At 37.0% G+C, this 21,863-nt stretch overlaps 2 protein-coding genes across 3 annotated transcripts in view; both read left to right on the forward strand.

Moving 5' to 3' along the window:
• The window catches only part of LOC142984784 (uncharacterized), a 391,275-nt gene that overhangs the window by 223,058 nt on the left and 146,354 nt on the right, over positions 1-21,863 (forward strand). The gene's annotated exons all lie outside the window — the stretch shown is intronic.
• Positions 1,063-19,705, forward strand: LOC142984876 (P protein-like). 2 transcript variants are annotated; one of them, XM_076132737.1, is made up of 17 exons: positions 1,063-1,254; positions 5,688-5,952; positions 7,771-7,933; positions 8,335-8,374; positions 8,849-8,984; positions 9,291-9,448; positions 10,098-10,373; positions 11,678-11,881; positions 12,521-12,636; positions 13,012-13,150; positions 13,863-13,998; positions 14,830-15,032; positions 15,391-15,484; positions 16,154-16,413; positions 16,833-16,943; positions 17,520-17,667; positions 18,291-19,705. In XM_076132737.1, exons 2-17 carry the CDS (start codon positions 5,757-5,759, stop codon positions 18,467-18,469), a joined length of 2,559 nt encoding a protein of 852 aa, XP_075988852.1. In that variant the 5' UTR covers positions 1,063-1,254; positions 5,688-5,756; the 3' UTR covers positions 18,470-19,705. The 2 variants fall into 2 exon arrangements, with proteins under 2 accessions (XP_075988852.1, XP_075988851.1); XM_076132736.1 differs by lacking the exons at positions 1,063-1,254; positions 5,688-5,952; positions 7,771-7,933; ... (1 more) ...; positions 8,849-8,984; positions 9,291-9,448 and adding an exon at positions 9,484-9,645 and having other exon boundaries at positions 10,119-10,373; positions 18,291-19,704.

Raw genomic sequence — 21,863 nt, forward strand, 5'->3', positions numbered from 1 at the left:
TGCATCCGTTAAAAAAGTGTATTTATTTGTCTATGACGTCAGCGTCTATGACTACCAATGTTATTAATTGCAAAGCAGACGGGCAAAGGAATGCAGTATTATGCCTTGTGTTTAGCTAGACTAGTATATTTCATACTTTTTGATGCATGTTTTCTTTCAAATTCCCGTTGTAGTCGTTTTCGTTAAGAATAAACGAACACAAATAACGTTTCAGTAGCTTTTGTCTGAAGGACATTAAAATGTGAAATTTTTAAGGTCTTCACTTGCGTGTTTCAGAGGACGAAATTTTTTTTTGTGTAGATGAGTCAATTATAGTTAAAGTTCAAGATTGTGGTAAATTTCTTAGTTACCTACATTATCTTTATTTTCTGTACCTATTTTTCTTTTTTCCACTGCTGGTCAAGGGTCTCTGGGACGAAGGAGGGATTAGGCCTTTAGTCCTCCGCTCTAGCCAAGTGCGGGTTGAATTGTCTTTAACCGTCCTGTCCATAAAACATAACATACTTAAGGCTTCATATCTTATGTGTAAACCTAGTTTTTTTATTGTAGTTGTTCTGAGCAACAAGCACAAAAATATTGTCTTTTGTAAATAACAATGGGGATAATTAAAATCTAGGTAGGTAAGTTAAGTCTGAGCCGGATGGGGATATTACTCATTAAATACTGTAACTTTAGTGCAGTATCCTGTTGTGAATTTGTAAACAAGAATTAATAAGGTAGGTAAAATATTTGATTGTCAATGGTTTATTTTGTATTTTCGTAATCGTAGAATGATTATTTTTTGGAGAGATTTTTTTTAAGTACGAGTTTGAGACTCAAATGAAGACCTCATAGCGGCCTTGAAAGCCAGACACAGAAAACAATTTTTTTTGTTTAACTAAATGACCTTGAAATATATCCAGATTTTTCTAAACTCAGATCAAATTAGATAAATAGATAATAATAACACCTAGTAACACAATTTAATAAAGTTCATTAGCATTATATTATAAATAAACAAACGACATAAATATTCATATGCAGTGACACTGTGCAATGCAAAACGCCAGTGTACCGCGAAACGCGGCCGAATGCGAACGTCTATTGCCGCAAAAAAAAAACAAACTTGCACATAGACATTACGCGCTATTTTCGTTTCGTGAACTGTCAAAATGATATCGTAATTATTTATGACTTACAAAACAGTGTGTTTTTTATCATTGTGTATGGTTTAAATACGTTTTATAGTGAAATAATAGCTGGGAATAATTATAGGTATGTTTCTATATTACATTTTGTAAACAAACCGGCGTATTGCATTGCGTTCGTATTTACGACAAAAGTGTTCAATTATGTCATTGTTATGGTTAAATACTTTACAATTACTGTATTTAAATGAAATTACACATATTATTTGCTAGATTTAATAAGTTTTAAGGCAAAATTAGATCGAAATAATTGATAAATATTGATATTTGTATTTTGCATCGATTGTTTTATCTTTGTATCAGCTGACGGTCAGTATTGCCAGTCCTGAAGGTCAATACACTGCAATATATTATAAATAGTAGATCTATATAACGTTGCCAACTCATTTACCTTATTTTTATCGCGAACAAATTGAATGTTTTTAATGTACGAAACAATTTCATTCATTATTTTTATAATGAGTCATTCATGGTTAATTAGTTTGAATTCGGAACACGGTGAAGTTATGTTTTTTTTTTGATATCGTAATTTTGTAAAAAGACGTTAACGCAAGTCCTTGGTGTTGTTGGTAGACTAGGGTCTTAGATTTGATTCCGGGGTTAGGAAAAATGATATTTTTTTTAGGTTAAGGATATTTTCTCCAAGTCGGGCCTTAGGCCTTGATTGCTTGCATAGGTAATAGGTATATAGGTAGATTTTTACAAACATTAGTAGGTACCTACTAGCAAAACTTTATAGCAAACATATTCCAGAAAAAAAAAGAATTCATATAGGTAGGTAGGTACCTACGTCAACTTTTTCAAAAACAGTTAAAAATATTTGATCGATTCAAAATCTGTCTTATTCGCGTAGCAACAAACAATAGACGAATGTCTATTTTGAACACATTATTATGTTAATTAGTTACTTAGCATTTTGCACGCGTTAAATACATTTTTGCGAAGGAAAAGACTACATTCATGAATGTTTTCCGAGACTTTATACTGACTGGAGTAGGTTATATACATAGGTACATATAGGTACTTACTGCCTTTCCTTGTACCCTCAGGGAAGTCCCTTTAAACCTACCAGGCTACCTTAAATTACTTTAAGGTCATGGATTTTGCGACTTATCCTTTTAAAAAACAGTAGTTACACAACAGTCGTGTTTACGTGATCGAATTGAATGATTTTTTGGCAAGAAAGTAATCAAGAAATCTTCGTTTCTTTAAGGACAACAGGTTTTAAAATATGAGTTGTCTATAATTGGTATTTTTCGCACGAAGTTCTTTCTGTGCACTTTTGGAAAACACCGCATTCAAAGTATTTAAAAGGGACTGAAAAGAAAAATCAAGTCTGGCATGGTCTGGCGATGATATTAATTAATTAGTTCCAACAAATTTCAGTTTTAAATGTAGTCTGTTCCGAATCTTTATGATCCTGACTATCTTCTGGATCATCACACTATCATTTGCAACGCCCACTCAGGCAGTCAATATTATATTACGAGATATTTTACAAAGCCTACCAGACAGACACTTAGGTACATTCTTATTGTAACAATATTAAGTAATAGTAGCAAATTTTTCAAGTATTTTCATGCTTCTTCCCTTCATTTGGGAATTGCCCGCAATAAAGTTTGGTGAGCTGCCATTTTAGTAATTCTAATTGGTGCTATAAAGATTGTTTTATCTGTTACGTGCAACGTTTGAGTTCTTAAAATACTTAGCTTCTATAGATGTCTGTTTTCGGCTAGATTTTTGTTTCGCGTGTAGTACACAATTTTGGTGCTGAAATGTGGTCTCCTTCTAAGCACTTGACTTCCTAGAGTGTGGTCGAAGGTCGGAGTTATGTTAGAAATGAATACATATTAGGTACTAATTCTAACGATGGAGGGAACATCGTGATAAAACCTTGCATGCCTTAGAGTTCTTTAAAACAATTCTTGAAGGGATGCGAAGTTCTTAACCCACACCCTATTAGCGTGGGATACTAAACCAGAAACAGTTTCTACCCTACAACCGGTTTTCGTGGTGGAATAAAGGCCCTTCCTTCCGGGAGAAGACCCTTTCCTGTGACCCAGTGATAGGTAACCCGAAGTACGCCTTGTTAGTGGGGTAGTGATAGGACGCAGAAACCATTGCGTCGGGAGGTCGTGGGTTCGAATCCCACACGGAGCAATTATTTATGCGATACACAAATAATTGTTTCGGGTCTGGTTGTGCTTTGCGTCTGTTGTTTCTATGTTTGTAAAAGTCCCCGCGACACAAGAGCAAATTTTAGTTAGGAAGTTGTCTTAAAAAAATCTACTTTTCTTCTAACCCATCGCTGAGCAGTAAATGCAACTGGCTATGACTGCTTTAAACTCATCGAAGTGTATCGATATAAAATGTTCTTGTTCTCATACGATTATACATGCGATAAGACTTAATTATCCTTCCAGTTACGTCCGGTTTTGAGGAGTAAGGCTTAGAAATCTTAGGAAATTTACGTTGACAGTCAATACATTATAGACGGTTATAGGAAATGGATTTCTAGATCCAGATCGGATAGATTCTGTAGATTAAGGGTTTTCTTTTGTTAGCTTTGAATTTTAAGGTCTTCTCATTCACCAGTATAGGTTGGAATTTTTTTTGTTCTCGCTGCAAGAATTGTAAAAAAAAACTGTCGGTAAATTAATATACCTAGTTGTAACTTTGACAATGATTTCTACCACTACGTATGGCATAAATAATGTCAATATCCATACTTCTGTTCCTATAAAAATGGGCGAGATGTCTTCAACGCATTATCGAATAAACCTCAGAACCAATTTTGATGAAATTTAGCAATGATTAACTGGTAGATCTGGGGATAAACAAAGCATGCATTTTTTATGCAATTGCTAAGCGTAACTCTACAGTCTTACCTAAGGGTATCGTGTTATACTTATAACCCAGGTAACATGTTTGTAGAGGTCCGATAGGACTTCATGTAAAATTGTGGTAGTCAACTGCATCCAGTGAGACTGGAAGCCGACTCCAACATAGTTGGAAGAAAGGCTAGGTTGCTAAGCGTAACTCTAGATTCAAAGACATCATATTTATCTTATTTCTTCATATAAATCGTGGCTATTGCACCTTGAAGATAACCAGGTTATACTCGTGACTAGTATATTTACACAGCATATAAAAGATATAATATGCAGATAAGATTGACAACTGCAAACATGTCGTAAACTATCATTGGTTGTCATGACTACTTTATATCCAGTCGAATTGAAAGATTTTTTATTAAATTGTCCGTAAATTGAGCTATTTATTTGGTGTTACATTTACTTTCGTATTATAGTATGCCTGGAATTTGTTAACATGCCCGGCATATGGCAATAGGCTGGCTTCATATTACTTGGGACTAAGATTGTTAATGGCGAAACGTCGGTGTATTTCAAACATCTCTGCTTTCTGGCTGTTATACCACGTGATATGATTATTATGTATGCGTGATCTTATTTTGGGCGTTGAGAAGGCTTTACAACGATTTCGTCCTTTCGTTCTGACTCACGAAGCCATTATCTATCTCGCTTATTAAGATAAAATACGAAAACGCTGCGGTCTCGACAGTCCAGAACTAGAGTTCGATTCAGCCAAAAGTTGTTACTGAGTTTTTCCGTTAAGAATTGCATAGTAAATAATTATCCGGCATTAAGAAGATGTCGTAGATCTCCGTACCTGGGAGAGGAGGTAAAGGCTATTGTTCCGCGCCTGACCTCTCCCTGGTTGTTGGTGTTTAATACACTGTTGATGTAATAGAGAGTGTGTAAAACAAACTATCCCATAAATGACCCAATAACATCGTTTTCCCGCCTTTCTCAGAAAGAATCTTGTCAAAGGACTAAATAAAAATATAACCCTGTTATGTATTACATAGTTTATATGTATACAGTCATAGTAACTGACCTCGTGGTCACAACGCGTAACACATCTGATATGTACTGCAATAACAGGAAGTATTATATACTTATGTACTTGCCAATTGACTATATTATGTTTGAACTGTTGCTATCCCACTGCTGGGCATAGGTCTTCTCAGAAAGAGAGGAGTATCTTAATTCTATAGAAACCTAGACTTTAGGGACTCCAAAATCAGAAGAACAATATAAAAAAAGTTATTAGTACATGTAATTAAAATCCATTATTGCTGGAGACGGAATTCTTTTAAGAAGAGCGTGATATCTATACTTTGAGATAAAAACGTTAAAAATAGCATTCCTGAGAATTTCTTCAATATAACTTGAAGAGGAGTGTCGTGAGGAGAGGTAAGCGTGCTAGACTTAAGGCCTACTCATCTCTTATTACGAGAAATATTCTGCGTGGCAGTGAAATGAAAAGATTTTTTTTTCTACAGTCATGAAAAAAGGAATGATGTAGGGCTTAAACCCTTGAAAACCTACACTCGTAGTCACTTAATTCAATCCTTAAATAGGTCAAAACAAGCATAAGACAAAATTCAAATAAACACGCATAAATTTCCATTTTTAGGACCTGCAATGCTGACGAACTCTTGAAGAAATTCTCACACAGCCCAGAATACCATGGACTAACTAAAACATGGATAAGCTACTCAACCATTTCAAGGCTCATCAAGAGCCTGATGGGCGTAAAGACTTGTCCAGGAGTGAGTATTCCCTGGTAGCGGCTGGGGAGCTGACCGAAGAAGCCTGTGAGATCTGGGTGAAATTACCTGATGAAGTCAAATTTGATCCACATTTGGGACAGTTTAAAGAGTTTTATGAGAAGGAACATGGTGAGTGGTTTGATGTTTTAGGTACCAGAATTGCTTTTCCTTCTAGCTTGATATTATTCGCCGAAGTTATTGATTTTTTTAAACTATCTAAACTGCGTTGCATTGCTCGAAATTTCTTTAAAGTGAGAAAGGATTTTGCCCGGTTTCTGTGGCATATTTAACGGTAGTTCATCCATTTAAACTGTCATGTTTATATGAGCCTAAATGCTATTTTAAAGATAAACTACCGCTAAATGTACTTGAGAAACCGGACATTAGGGAGTTTAATTAAGGAAACAAGAGTATTCTTTGTTTGATTTTGGTTTAGGCCAAAATAGTTAAATATGACCTATAATTATTATTTTAAATATGACCAATAATTGAAAAATCATCTTGTCTGAAATAGGAGATACAGTAGACCAGTTAGTGCACGAGCGGAACCGTGTTCGCTTGCGTCACATAAGAGAGAATGGGTCAAAATTTTCCCCATTTTCGTAACATTTTTACTGGTACTCTGCTCCCGTTGGTCGTAGCGTTATGATATATAGCCTATAGCCTTCCTCGATAAATGGGCTATCAAACACTGAAAGAATTTTTCAAATCGGACCAGCAGTTCCTGAGATTAGCGCGTTGAAACAAATAAACAAACTCTTCATCTTTATCATATTAGTATAGATTTTGTTGCTCCTCCTGAACAATGTAATCGCTTAATCTCAAATGCTTAACATCGTGTTATAAATATCCCAAGGCCCATATAAATAAGTCTAGGTCTTTTAGCAGTTCCTGTATACTTCTAGATTTTACTATTTGTCACGGATCCAAATACTACGCTATTTTTAGTTCATAAAACTTTAACGAGTATGCCCGTTTTACTCGATTAAGTACATTGTTATTATATTTTACTTCTCTAAGATATGATAATCTTGTGTCACAGTAATTGTGGTCGATTTCTCCGAAATGGATTGATCGATTTTTATGACTTTATATATTTTGAACAGCTCATAATTTTTGAACAGTTAAACTAAAGTGGATTTTTTTTTTTATATTTTTGAAACTGTAGAGACTAGGTGATTATGGGATCAAAATTGTACTATATCCAGACGAAGTCGGGCCCGTTCTCTAGTTATAAATAAAAAATGCTAGTTCTATCAACACGGATATCAAAGGCTTCAAGTTCATGATATTTGCTTCCGGTGTGTTACCAAGATAGTTTCATAGCAATATGGTATAATTCCATGGTGTTTAACCCGTGTGTTATCACACATTGTGACATTAATTAATACATTATGGTGTACAATCTGTTGTCAATCACCATAAAAGTTTCATGTAATTATCATGGAATATATTTCTTTGTTTTTGTAACGACAGTCCTGTCATAAGTTCAAAGTTTCACCTAAATGAATAAATTGATATAATTTTATTTGTTTTGACGGTTGTAGTAGAATACGACTTGTATTAAGACGAGTGTGATAATACGGTACTTGACTACCAGTCAAATCGACTAGTCTTTATGAAATGTCAAAAACACATTTTAGTGTAGAAATACGACATAGTGACGTCACAGTTCGTTGATATCAAATGAGGGTCTATTAAAATGTTGGGTTGTGGGGTCTCAAATAGCTTCGTATGATGAGAAAGTTGGTGGTGGGAAAATTAGAACGGCTTAACCTAACTAGCCACTATATGGAAAGTAAAAGTTAAAAAAAAAGTATAAAATCGGGAGTATGTAAAATTTTTTAATTATAGTTATTGAAGAAAGACACCTTTCGTATTCAACAATCTGGTGTCAATAGTGTTTCAGCTAGGGCGCTGAAGGTAACGATATTTTATTGTTTTCAGGACCAATAGACGAAATCCCTTTAAACTCAAAGAATAGTAGCAATAAACGTCTACCATCAGTCCATTCGGCTCCTCATTTACATGACAATGGACATCCGAGGGAAGATGTCAGCTTCCTCAACGGTACCAAAGTGGAACAGAAGGAAACTAAGCAGGAGAAATTGTAAGTTTAAAATGATGAAAAATTACTTTAAACTACTTAAAACTCATATTCCTAAATACTAAGATGCACAATTTCAAAGGTTACCTTATATATTAGGTCGGGGAAAAAGTATTTTCGCATTATAGTATGTATGAACTTGTAATAAAATCTTTTCTCTAAACAAAAAAGCTCGATATTTGGGTACCTCACGAGCTCACTGAAAAAAACCTAATGAACCGTGTACTCATTTGTGATTCTTGAAGCCAAAGAGATTTTATTACAAGTTCATACATACTATAAAGCGAAGACTTTTACCCCGACCTAATATTACCCGACTAAGTTACACATTTTTTCAGTAAAACTATATTTTATTTATTAACGGGTGCCGTTTCCGTTGGTTTTTATTTGTTATATTTTTGCAGCCTCGCGGAAGAACCGCCAAAAACGAAAAAGAAAACAAAGGTAAGATTTACGTTTTAAGATTTTATTGTTGTTTGTTTGTCGTATGGATATACAGGTTTGGTGGTCAACCTAGTGTCAAAGTTGTTCAAGCCGCCCGAGAGGCCTTTGACGTGGATTAACGACTGTTATCTTAGTAGACAACAACCGGGACCGACTTTTTACGTGCCGTACGAAGCACGGAGACGCTCAGTTCAAATACTACTATGCGGTTCCCCATCTATGGAATGACCGCGCCCATGGTTGCTTAACCCACAGATTGTTGACCGACCGGTGAGCGTAACTGACTATGGGCGCCTCAAGATTTTATTAACTAGCAGTTGTACAATTTACGTGTAGATTATCTCTTTTCATAGAAGAAGAAAATATCTGTCGTAATTACATTTGTCTTGTAAACCGATGCTTATTCGAGAGTAGTAAAAACAACGGTTACAGTGGACCTCTGGAAGTCTAACTCATTTACTTTTCTATTGACAGATGGCTCAAGCCAGACATACGGTAAAAATAACCATACTCGTTGGGTTATGGATGTTCTTCACCGTGGTGTTTTTAATGCATAGTGAAAAAGTGGAGATTACCAGGCATTCTTCGGTACATCCTGGAGAAATTAAAGGTACGTTATAATTTACGTGAAATATTCTCCCTTTTTTCTCAGAGATCCATAAATTTTATTATTATACAATGCAGGAATTTACGCGGACATGTATTTTATGACATGCGCATGTAACACTAGTCATGATTGCAAGCTGACTTGTTATAGTCAACTTGTGTCTGTGGTCAGTGGAAGCTACGCCAATGAAGACCCCGTATTGAATTACTTTAAATGCCAATTTGGTGGCTATGTATAATTTTAGGTTATCTCTTTTCTTACTCCAGGAAGAAGAATAATATTGTATATAGTTTATCGTATTTTTTCCAGACTATATCCTTAAAACGAACCAAGACAAGCTATCAATCTTAGTGAAGCTGACAGGACCCTTCATGTCGGAGCAGTACGAGAGGAAGCTGAACGACAGCTCTAGCTCGCAGCTGGCTGCGATGAGCGTGTGGCTCGAGAAGTGGCGCCTGAAGAGTCACGTGCAGGAGTATGTCGGTGCTGCTGATGTTGATACTGTTCAGGTGAGTGCAGTCCCTTCATGTCGGAGCAGTACGAGAGGAAGCTGAACGACAGCTCTAGCTCGCAGCTGGCTGCGATGAGCGTGTGGCTCGAGAAGTGGCGCCTGAAGAGTCACGTGCAGGAGTATGTCGGTGCTGCTGATGTTGATACTGTTCAGGTGAGTGCAGTCCCTTCATGTCGGAGCAGTACGAGAGGAAGCTGAACGACAGCTCTGGGAGGAAATTTGGACTAAAAGAAGGGCTATCCCTTTATTAACCTTAAATTCCAAACTTTCTGATTACTTTTTCTCTGCTCTCAGTCTCTTATTTGGTGTCTACCTACAATCACGGGCAAAAAGCATGATTTTATGTATATGTACATACAAACATATCATTTAATTTAAGTGACCAAATAAGCAAATGTGTGTATCATGTAATTTATGTAATCAAATAAGAATGTAACGACGTCAACCCTGCGCCTGATCTCTCACTAATCGTGTCGGTTACCCGTTCCACTGCTCTAATAAGAGTGATGGAATAAAGAGCATTGCATTCTGCACAAATTTGGACCTTACCAACAAAGTCCTTTGATGAAAAAGCTGCCGTAGAATATCACCTATCAAGACTTTAGTTAAAAACGACTTCTTTCCAGGTCTCCACAAACTGGACAATACTCCTAAACCACGAAGACCAGCTAGACTTCCAAGAGAGCGAGGTCCGTTCCTCCATCCTTTACCTAACATCGGCACACTCCAACCACAGCATCTACGCGGTCCGTATGAGAACTACTTCTAACGTGACCACGCCGTTCACAGTCAGTTATACAGTGGACCCATTGAATCCCACCGCTGGGATAGTTTATGCGTTGACGTTGCTTTGTGCGTTATACGTGCTGATCGTTTTTGAGGTGAGTTTCCCTTTTTATAATTGTAGTTTTTTAATATTAGTTTATTTGTGTTCTTTGAGCGAAGTGGAGGAGAAAGACCAGGAAGGCTGACCCCACTACCATATGGGACTCATAGCATAGAAGAGAGAGAGAGTTTATTTGTGTTATTTGAGCGAAGTGGAGGAGAAAGACCAGGAAGGCTGACCCCACTACCATATGGGACTCATAGCATAGAAGAGAGAGAGAGAGAGAGTTTATTTGTGTTCTTTGAGCGAAGTGGAGGAGAAAGACCAGGAAGGCTGACCCCACTACCATATGGGACTCATAGCATAGAAGAGAGAGAGAGTTTATTTGTGTTCTTTGAGCGAAGTGGAGGAGAAAGACCAGGAAGGCTGACCCCACTACCATATGGGACTCATAGCATAGAAGAGAGAGAGAGTTTATTTGTGTTATTTGAGCGAAGTGGAGGAGAAAGACCAGGAAGGCTGACCCCACTACCATATGGGACTCATAGCATAGAAGAGAGAGAGAGTTTATTTGTGTTATTTGAGCGAAGTGGAGGAGAAAGACCAGGAAGGCTGACCCCACTACCATATGGGACTCATAGCATAGAAGAGAGAGAGAGTTTATTTGTGTTATTTGAGCGAAGTGGAGGAGAAAGACCAGGAAGGCTGACCCCACTACCATATGGGACTCATAGCATAGAAGAGAGAGAGAGAGTTTATTTGTGTTCTTTAGCGACTTAGTCCGCGTGGTTTGTGACTTAGGACAGATTTTTTATATAAACATTCATCCCCAATTTTATCTCCTTTGGGGTAGAATTTATCAAAATCCTTTCTTAGCGGATGCCTACGTCATAACATCTACCTACTTGGCAAATTTCAGTCCAATCTGTTCAGTGGTTTGGTCTGTTAGTCCATTGAAATGTTACGATTTGAGGGCCGAGTATTGCATTTCTTAGAGGACGCAATTTTATTTTTGAAACATGTAGGGGGGGTCAATAGAAGCTTAACTTGAAGTTTGTGGGGTCGCCACCCTTGTCCCCCGGCCGCCATCTTGGGAAAGTGAATGGAAACACTTTTTTCGCTATATCTCGGAAACTATGCGTCTTACAATAAAATTGTAAAAGCATAATTTGAAGCAAATTATTTTGCCTCCTAACCGTTTTATTCATAAACACATTATAAACCTACTTTAGTTAAAAAAACTACTAAAATATGTAATCTCTTTTTCATTTCGCTAAGGAGTGAATGAAACAAAACTTTTTATAAGCCTTTCATAACTTCATATATTTTTATGAATAAGAGGGTAATTCTGTCTTTCAGATAATAAACAGAACAATGGCAGCTTTACTCCTATCCACTACATCATTAGCAGCTCTCTCGTTAGCCGGTGAACGTCCTACCCTCACAGAACTGGTGACCTGGGTGGATGTGGAGACCCTGCTGCTGCTGTTCAGCATGATGCTACTGGTGGCCATCATGACTGAGACTGGACTGTTTGATTATATCGCTGTTCTGACCTTTCAAGTAAGTGACCTTTGACTATTGACTAATGACTGGAGAAAGTGACTAATGACAATGACTAATGACAATGACTAATGACAATGACTAATGACAATGACTAATGGCAATGACTAATGACAATGACTAATGACAATGACTAATGACTAATGACAATGACTAATGACAATGACTAATGACAATGACAATGACTAATGACAATGACTAATGACAATGACTTATGACAATGACTTATGACAATGACTAATGACAATGACTAAGACAATGACTAATGACAATGACTAATGACAATGACTAATGACAATGACTAATGACAATGACTAATGACAATGACTAATGACAATGACTAATGACAATGACTAATGACAATGACTAATGACTAATGACTAATGACAATGACTAATGACAATGACTAATGACAATGGCTAATGACTATGACTAATGACTAACGTCTCCACTTATATGACAGACGTCTACTGATTAGTGACTATTGCAACTATTGCTACTATACCAATAACCGATGACTGATCATTGACTAATATTTACGTACAAGTGACTAATGACTAATAATTAATGACTACTAACCGATGACCAATGACTACTGCCGTAGTGAGACGTATAATTGATGATTGATTATTGTTTCAGTTGGCAAAAGGCAAGACATGGTCTTTGATCACACTACTGTGTATCATTACGACTATATTGTCATTGTTGTTTGACAATGTCACTACTGTGCTGTTTATGACACCTGTCACTATAAGGTGAGTTTATAAAATATACTGATACCTCCTTAGTATACTGAATCATCTAACTTTAGATATTTTATTATCTTATATATAAAATAGCTAATCCGCGCAACTTCACTTGCATCACATAAGAGAGAATGGGTCATAATTTTCCCCGTATTTGTAACATTTTTTACTGGTACTCTGCTCCTTTTGGTCGTACCGCGATGATGTAACCTATAGCCTTCCTCGATAAATTGGCTATCGAAAATTGAAACAATTATTCAAATCGGACCAGTAGTTTCTGATATTAGAGTGTTCAAACGAACAAACTCTTCAGCTTTATAATATTAGTATAGATTAAATTATTAATATTTTGAAATAATTTAAATTAGAATTTCTTTATTCCAGACTATGTGAAGTAATGGACCTGGACCCCATTCCAGTGTTGATGTCAATGGTATTGTTTTGTAATTTAGGGGGTACGGCCACCCCTGTTGGAGACCCACCTAATGTGATCATTGCTTCAAATAAAATTGTCGTTCAGGCTGTAAGTATTAAAAACTATTTTTTAAAATTTCACGCTCATAGCCAGTTGTGCTCACCAGTCGGTTAACGAACTTGGGTTAAGCATCCGTTGGCGCGGTCATTATATAGATGGGTGACTGCATAGTAGCATTTGAACTGCTTCGGAGGGCACGTAAAAAGTTGGTTTCGGTTGTCTCAATAAAGTTAACAGTCGTTAAGCCATGTCAAAGGCCTTCGGACGGCTTGAACACTTTTGATACAAGGTTGACCACTAACCATACGATGAAAAGAGAGACTCAATTTTAAGTGAAACTTAATCCTAAACCGTCTCTTTGTACTAAGACAAGTGTTGTAAGGGATAATAGCTTTTAGCTGCACTTATTGAGTGAGGTAACCGCGTAATAAAATACTAGTTTTCGCCAATCTATACTTATCTACATATACTAATATTATAAAGCTGAAGAGTTTGTTTGTTTGTTTGAACGCGCTAATCTCAGGAACTACAAGTCCGATTTGAAAAATTCTTTCAGTGTTAGATAGCCCATTTATCGAAGAAGGCTATACTCTATATACACATGCTACGACCAATAGGAGCAGGGAAAATTTTGACCCATTTTTGTAAAGCAAGCGAAGTTGCGCGAGTCAGCTAATTTTTGATTAAATATTATTAAATTTAAAAATAAATCATTTGTAGTGTAATATTACTAAAAAATATATGTTTTCCTATTTCCCAGGGTATAAACTTCACAAACTTCACTCTACACATGACTTGCGGTATTCTGTTCGTATGTGTACAGACATACTTGCATTTAAGGTTCATATTTAGAGATATTAGCAAATTGAAGCTTACGGAATCCAGGGAAATACAGGGTGAGTGACTTTTATCGTATTTTATTGGATTTTTGAACAGCCTGTATGTATTTTAATATTAAATTTGAGGCGCCCATAGCCAGTGGCGCTCACCGGTCTGACAACGATCTGTGGGTGAAGCAACCGTTGGTGCGGTCATTCTATAGATGGGTGACCGCATAGTGGTATTTGAAGTGGGTGTCTCCGCGCTTCGAAGGGCACGTAAAAAAGGCGGTTCCGGCTGTTGTCTACTTAGATGACAGTCGTTAAGCCATGTCAAAGGCCTTTCGGGCGGGTTGACCACTAACCATACGATAAGAAGAAGAATATTAAATGGCGACCTCCGGGGCGCAGTGGTTATAAATATAGTCACACGCCGCTACCTTTGCGTCGGGAGGTCGTGGGTTCGATTCCCACACGGAACTTTGTATCCGTTGTTTGTATGTTTGTAAAAGTCCCCACGACAAGAGCAATTCTTAGTGCGGGAGTTGTCTTATAGAACAAACAGAACAATCAAACAAAGCCTAATCCCTCCCTTATTCCGGGAGGAAACTGTGGAGGGGTCACCAATGTGGAGGGGTCACCAATGTGGAGGTTTGTGCTTCGGGGTAGTGGCGATAAATAACGTACTGCATTATACATGATACATATATTTTCTGGTACCAGACTATTACAATAAACTACTACATATTAATAACTAAATATATGTCCTAACTAAATGAGTGCGCGGAGACGACTGCCGCGTCGGACTATCGCAGGCGTGCGCCTGACTAGGCAATGCAGCATCAGCAGTGTCGCTACAAAACCTTTGCCTAGCAGTGGGACGATAAAAGATTTTTTTTTTATTCATAGATGTTCGTCAACAATTGCAAATATGGCGACGTACCATAGACTCTCTTCCCAACTTATCTCGCGACCAGCAGATCGTTCGAACTCAGTTGGACAAGAAGATACGCAAGCTGACTACCTGGTTCGATACCCTGGTGAAGCAAGCGAGGAAGTCTACCTGCTCTAAAGAGTGTTATGAAACTATGTTGGCTGATATGAGGAAAAAGGTAGGTAGTTTTTTGTTTTTTTATAATAAGGTTTTTTTCGTTGATAATAATTTTGGAAGAAATTATTTGGACGGATAATTTATATAAAACTATATGTATGCGCCGAGTAGGTTCATTGTAGTATAAATGATTTCTAAAAAAAGCATTTTTGATAATTATTATCACCATGGTGGATTTTGCACACAGAGTTTTGTATTTTTTCTATTTGTAAGCATGTATACTTTATTACAATATGATATGTGAAATGTTCTACTTTTTGTCTGTATAAAAGAAAAACCCTTTAAAATTACTTACTACACAAGACAATCTCAAAATACGACAAAACATTAATTTTATAATAATAATATGTTTGTTACAGTATAAGATTAAAGACAAAGTGCTATTGATCAAATGCTTCGTCACCATTTCATTCGTCGTCGTAGCATTCTTTCTACACTCCATACCAGAGTTTAGTAAGTATTGAAGTATGATTTATTATACAAGATTTATCTATACTTAATATTATAAAGCTGAAGAGTTTGTTTGTTTGTTTGAACGCGCTAATCTCGGGAACTACTGGTCCGATTTGAAAAATTCTTTTAGTGCTAGATAGCCCATTTATCGAGGAAGGCTATAGGCTATATATCATCACGCTACGACCAATAGGAGCAGAGTACCAGTGAAAAATGTTACAAAAACGGGGAAAATTATGATTCTCTAATGTGACGCAAGCGAAGTTGCGCGGGTCAGCTAGTTTAAAACATAATTCTTACTGACTGACAACGAAACCAAAACTATTGAACGCCAGAAACTGAATATTGGGATATTGTTTCGCGAAGAATGTAGAGAAGCACTGAGAGAACATTTTTAGATATTCCATCCCGAAGGGGGTGAAATTCCACTTGGGTGTGGTCTGAGTGGTTTTGTTTCCGTTTTCAAAAATGATCTAAAAATGAATTTAATTAAACAATTTAGAGTCTAGAGTTCATAAAGTTCATTCTAGTTATGAGCATGGGCCTAATATTGTCACTGGCGAAACGTGGGTGTTCCAGTACATATTTCATAGCCTCTACCTACACATTAGGGGTAAATCAGGCAAGTTATTTTTTTGGAAATTATATTCGTATGTATGTAATATCCAGATCGCGTGTCCCTGGGCTGGACAGCACTGCTGGGAGCGCTGCTGCTACTGACCCTTTCAGACCGAGATGACCTGGAGCCAATACTGCACAGGATCGAGTGGTCCACGCTACTGTTCTTTGCTGCACTCTTCGTACTCATGGAGGTACAGTATCCGACTACAGTACAGACACTAGCAGACCGAGATGACCTGGAGCCAATACTGCACAGGATCGAGTGGTCCACGCTACTGTTCTTTGCTGCACTCTTCGTACTCATGGAGGTACAGTATCCTACTACAGTACAGACACTAGCAGACCGAGATGACCTGGAGCCAATACTGCACAGGATTGACCCCCATCCCTCTCACAGGTCGCAACTTTACCCCGTCACCCACTACCGCCCCCTATACACTAAGCCAATCACACCATAAGCCTCATACCACACTTCAAATTTCTTCTACTTCTTTTCCTTCTTTAAACCTATCTTCTCTACACTACCCCCCACCTCAATGTTTTCTTGCTTTATGCCTCCTTCTTCCTCAACCTTTCTCCCCCCCCCCTTTCAAAACCTCCGCTTGAAGCCACCCTCCTCATTCCAATAAAATCTGATATATCTAGTCTTTATTTCACCTGGTAGACTAACCGGTACTTATTCAGTAGTAATAAAAACTTGAGTTTATTATTTTTTTCCTTTTTTCAGGCATTAGCAAAGCTAGGTCTGATAGACTACATAGGAGGTTGGACGGAAGCTCTCATCTTAAGAGTGGATGAAAGTGACAGACTGGCTGTAGCCCTCGTGCTTATGGTCTGGGTAAGTGTTTAATACATTTGTTCATTGTATGGTTAGTGGTCAACCTAGTGTCAAAGTTGTTCAAGCCGCCCGTAGGCCTTTGACGTGGCTTAACGACTGTTATCTTATTAATTTAAAAATTAATTAAAATCAGCCGAAAGTGACATTTACGTACCCTTCGAAGCACGGAGACGGTCAAATATCATTACGGTCACCCATCCATAGAATGACCGCGATAAAGTTGCTTACCCATATTTATTTGGGGATGTATAGGGGGAGTATTACATAGGGGACAGCGAAACCTCTCATTATCACTGTAAAATTTTACATTAGGCATTTATTTGAACCTAACTTAAATACGAAACTTTGACGTCACTATGTCGTAGTTCAATACAAAAGTGTGTTTTTGACATTTCATAAAGACTAGCTGATTTGATTGTTAGTCTATCTAAGTGACCTATCTAAATATATACATATCTGTCTATAGTCATGTCTCAGTAAATGTGTATAACAAAATTTAGACATGCAAGATTTCATCACCAAGTTTTCCTATACGTGTAGTTTTATGTATTTTATTATTAATTCATTTATTTCAAGGTATCGGGTATAACCTCAGCGTTCGTGGACAACGTGCCGCTAACGACCATGATGATCAGGGTTGTGACGTCACTGGGCACGAACCCGACCCTCAACTTGCCCATGGCGCCGCTTATATGGGCACTGTCTTTCGGAGTTTGTTTAGGAGGTAAGGAATAATATATAAAAATCTATACTAATATACTAATATACCAATAATACTATAAAGCTGAAGAGTTTGTTTGTTTGTTTGAACGCGCTAATCTCAGGAACTACTGGTCCGGTTCTAAAAATTATTTCAGTGTTAGATAGCCCATTTATCGAGGAAGGCTATAGGCTATATATCATCACGCTACAACCAAAAGGAGCAGAGTACCAGTAAAAAATATTACAAAAACGGTGAACATTTTGACCCATTCTCTATATAAATACATAGTATCACGCCTGTTATACCTGAAGGAAGAGGTGTCTGAAAATATACTCACGTTTCGCTATTGGCTGTTGCAAAACCAGTTTTCCGTTCATGCAGTCATGTAATCAAAATTGTTCTGTATTATTATACAACTATAAAGATGATTTCTTTTAATATTTTTCATTACACCTTTAAATGTCTTTCACCGTATCCATGCTATTCGAATTATTATTTGATTCAATAGTTCAGGTTGAAAGATTAACAAACAATAGTCCGAGAGATTAGCGCGTTCAAACAAACAACCTTTTTAGTATCGATGAAAAATTGGAAGGGAATATTCTATACTAAAATAATAATGCACTTTTGTAAACTTTTTCCAGGTAACGGCACTCTCATAGGAGCCAGCTCAAACGTGGTATGTGCCGGCGTGGCGGAGCAGCACGGCTACCGGTTCAGCTTCGTGCAGTTCTTCAAGATCGGCTTCCCCGTGATGCTGGGCCACCTGGTCGTCGCCACCGGCTACCTGCTGCTCTGTCACTGCGTCTTTACGTGGCATTAGACCATTTTATGTGTGTACCAATAAATTCAGGAATTTTACAGTTCAAAGCATTTTTGAACTCCAAGTCCACTTCACAAACATTTCAACGTTCCCCCAATGTCAATGCCCTTGACCGAGTTGGTGGACTCAAGGCCTAACCCCACCCTCATTACGTGAGGAGACACCTGCCCAGCAGTGGGACAGTAATAGGTTAAATTTATTCATGAATTTAAAAAAATATATATTTTTCAATACGATTTTTTTCTTGGGCAATGGTCCGTCCATATTTTATCTTAGATCTTTTGAGAATAAAAAGTACAATGTTATATCAAAGTTGTTAATAATAATTTAGGCGTAATTTATATTATTTTTAAGCAATTAAGTAAGTTTTATTTATAAATTAAATAATAATTAAATCAAGAATGTTAGAACATCATTTTATTTTATTAATTGTTGTATTTTTTATATGATAATGTTGATGTTTAAAATATAAGTTATTATTATATTTACTGTTGTAAATTAAGTACAATAATTGTTTTATATTTATACAAACATTGAATAAAATTGTTTTATATTTTATTAAACATTGTCTTACAAATAAACATGGTGTAAGCTCTTAGTTATACAGTTGTCACTTTCAATTAATTTTGAAACTATATATGAGTGAAGACAATACACTGTATAACTATATAATAGAATACGGGAATTAACGCGAACACGCATTTTACCTTAAAATGCCTTACGTTTCGGCGCAGGTTGCACTCGCCGTGCAGTCGGCCTGCGACCACGGCGAGTTCGGCGAGTTTCGCGTTAATTCCTGTATCCTATTATATTAGGTCGGGGAAATAGTCTTTTCGCATTATAGTATGTATGAACTTGTAATAAAATCTCTTTGGCTTCAAGAATCACAAATGAGTACACGGTTCATTAGGTTTTTTTCAGTGAGCTCGTGAGGTACCCAATTATCGAGATTTTTTGTGTAGAAAAAAGATTTTATTACAAGTTCATACATACTATAATGCGAAACGACTTTTTCCCCGACCTAATATATTAAACATGCAACGCGAGAGTTTAAAAGTTATGACTGTATAACTAATCAGAACTTACAACACGTTTATGTAAGACAATTAGTGTCATACTTTTTACTTAAGTAGGTACATGAAATTGTGATAGAATTAAATAAATTATTTCTATATAAAAATGATCTATTTTATTTATTAACATCAAACCATTTATAGTCTTAGCAATATTATAAATGCGAAAGTTTGTACATATTTTTTGTGATCGCAATAAAGATATAAGATATTTGTTCTTGGTTTTATTTGTGTACAAAAGTCCAATTTTCATACATTTTCAATTAAATAAATCCTCAAAAAACCGGCCTAGTGCGAGTCGGACTCGCGCACGAAGGGTTCCGTACCAAAAATAGGAAAAAACACGTTTATTGTATAAATAAAATATTAAGGGGTCCCCCCTGCCATGTTTTTTTTCTCATTTTTAGTATTTGTTGTTAAAGCGGCAACGGAAATATGCCGTTTGTGAAAATTTCAGCTTTCTAGCTATCACGGTTTATGAGATACAGCCTGGAGACAGACAGCGGAGGCTTAGTAATAGGGACCCGTTTTACCCTTTGGGTACGGAACCCTGAAATAGACTTCATAGGTATACTGGTAGTGTATAAAGTAAATTAACACTTAGAATACTTTAATTACTTTGGTTCGTCACTGCGACCGCCGCCGCCGCTATCTAGAACGCTCATATCTTTGTGGAACTGTTAGGTTACATGAAATGAAAAGTACAAACATATTATAGCATAAAACCTGAATTGAACGAGATATTTTTTGCTCCGGGATATCTTTCCACGTGAAGTTGAACGCAGGAGCTAGTCTAAATATAAGTATATGCAACTCAAAGGTGACTGACTGACTGATCTATCAACGTACAGCCCAAACCACTGGACCGATCGGGCCGAAATTTGGCATGCAGGTAGATGTTATAACGTAGGCATCCGCTAAGAAAGGGTTTTGATCAATTCTACCCCTAAGGGGATAAGGTAAGGGATGAAATTTTGTATGAAACTTTGTCAATTTTAAACCGATTGGACTGAAACTTTGCATGTAGATAGCTACTATGACGTATTAATAGCGTATAGAGTAAATTAACACGTAGAATATTTAATTACCTAACTTTGGTTCGTTACTGCGACCGCCGCCGCCGCCGCTATCTAGAACGCTCATATCTTTGTGTAACTGTTAGGTTACATGAAATTAAAGGTACAAACATATTAAAGTATAAAACCTGAATTGACCGAGATAATTTTTGTCCCGGGATGTTTTAAACGAAGTTGTAGGGTCTACTATTAAAATCCTACTAATATAATAAATGCGATGAAAAAAAAAACTGGTATTTTTTAATTCCGGGACAGCAAAGGAAGATTACTGGACACGGGACAACACGCAAAATTCCGGGACAATCATGATTCCCTGGGGCAAAAAGTATCCTATGATCCAATTCAGGTTTTAAAATATATCATACTTGTACCTTTCATGTCATCATTTCATGTAACCTAACAGTTACACAAAGATATGAGCGTTCTAGATAGCGGCGGCGGCGGCGGTCGCAGTGAAGTAGTTAAAGTTGAGCACGAACCAAAGTAATTAAAATATTCTACGTGTTAATTTACTTTATACGCTATCAGTTTACCAAATTCCGTAGAAATCTGTTTAGCAGTTTTTCGTGTAAAAGTAACAAACATCCATAATTTCAAACTTCCGCATTTATAATATTACTAGGATTTAAATACTAAACCCTCCCTATGACGTCATTTGTGTGGAAAGATGTCCCGGGACAAAGAGTATCCTTGCTTAATTCAGGTTTTAAACTTTAATATGTTTTTTACCTTTAATTTCTTGTAACCTAACAGTTCCACAAAGATATGAGCGTTCTAGATAGCGGCGGCGGCGGCGGTCGCAGTAACGAACCAAAGTATTGAAAATATTGAAGCATAGGATAGCCTGAAAGCTGGTATTTCCGATATTGTCCCGGAATTTCGCGCACTGTCCCGTGTCCCGTAATTTTCCTTTGCTATCCCGGAATGAAAAAATACTTGTATTTTTCATTGCATTTATTATATTAGTTAGATTTTAATACTAGGCCCTACGACTTCGTTCTCGTATAAAAACGTTCCGGGACAAAAAGTATGCCATGTTTTAATTCAGCTTTTAAACTTTAATAATGTTTGTACCTTTAATTTCATCTAACCTAACAGTTACACAAAGATATGAGCGTTCTAGATAGCGGCGGCGGCGGCGGTCGCAGGGAACATCACCACACACGAACCATAGTAGTGAAGATATAAGCATTCTAGCCTAGGATAGCCTGAAAGCCGGGATTTCCGGGAACGGCCCGGAATTTT

Source organism: Anticarsia gemmatalis, chromosome 28 (genome assembly GCF_050436995.1).
Source record: "Anticarsia gemmatalis isolate Benzon Research Colony breed Stoneville strain chromosome 28, ilAntGemm2 primary, whole genome shotgun sequence".
NCBI classification, from domain to species: Eukaryota; Metazoa; Arthropoda; class Insecta; order Lepidoptera; family Erebidae; genus Anticarsia; species Anticarsia gemmatalis.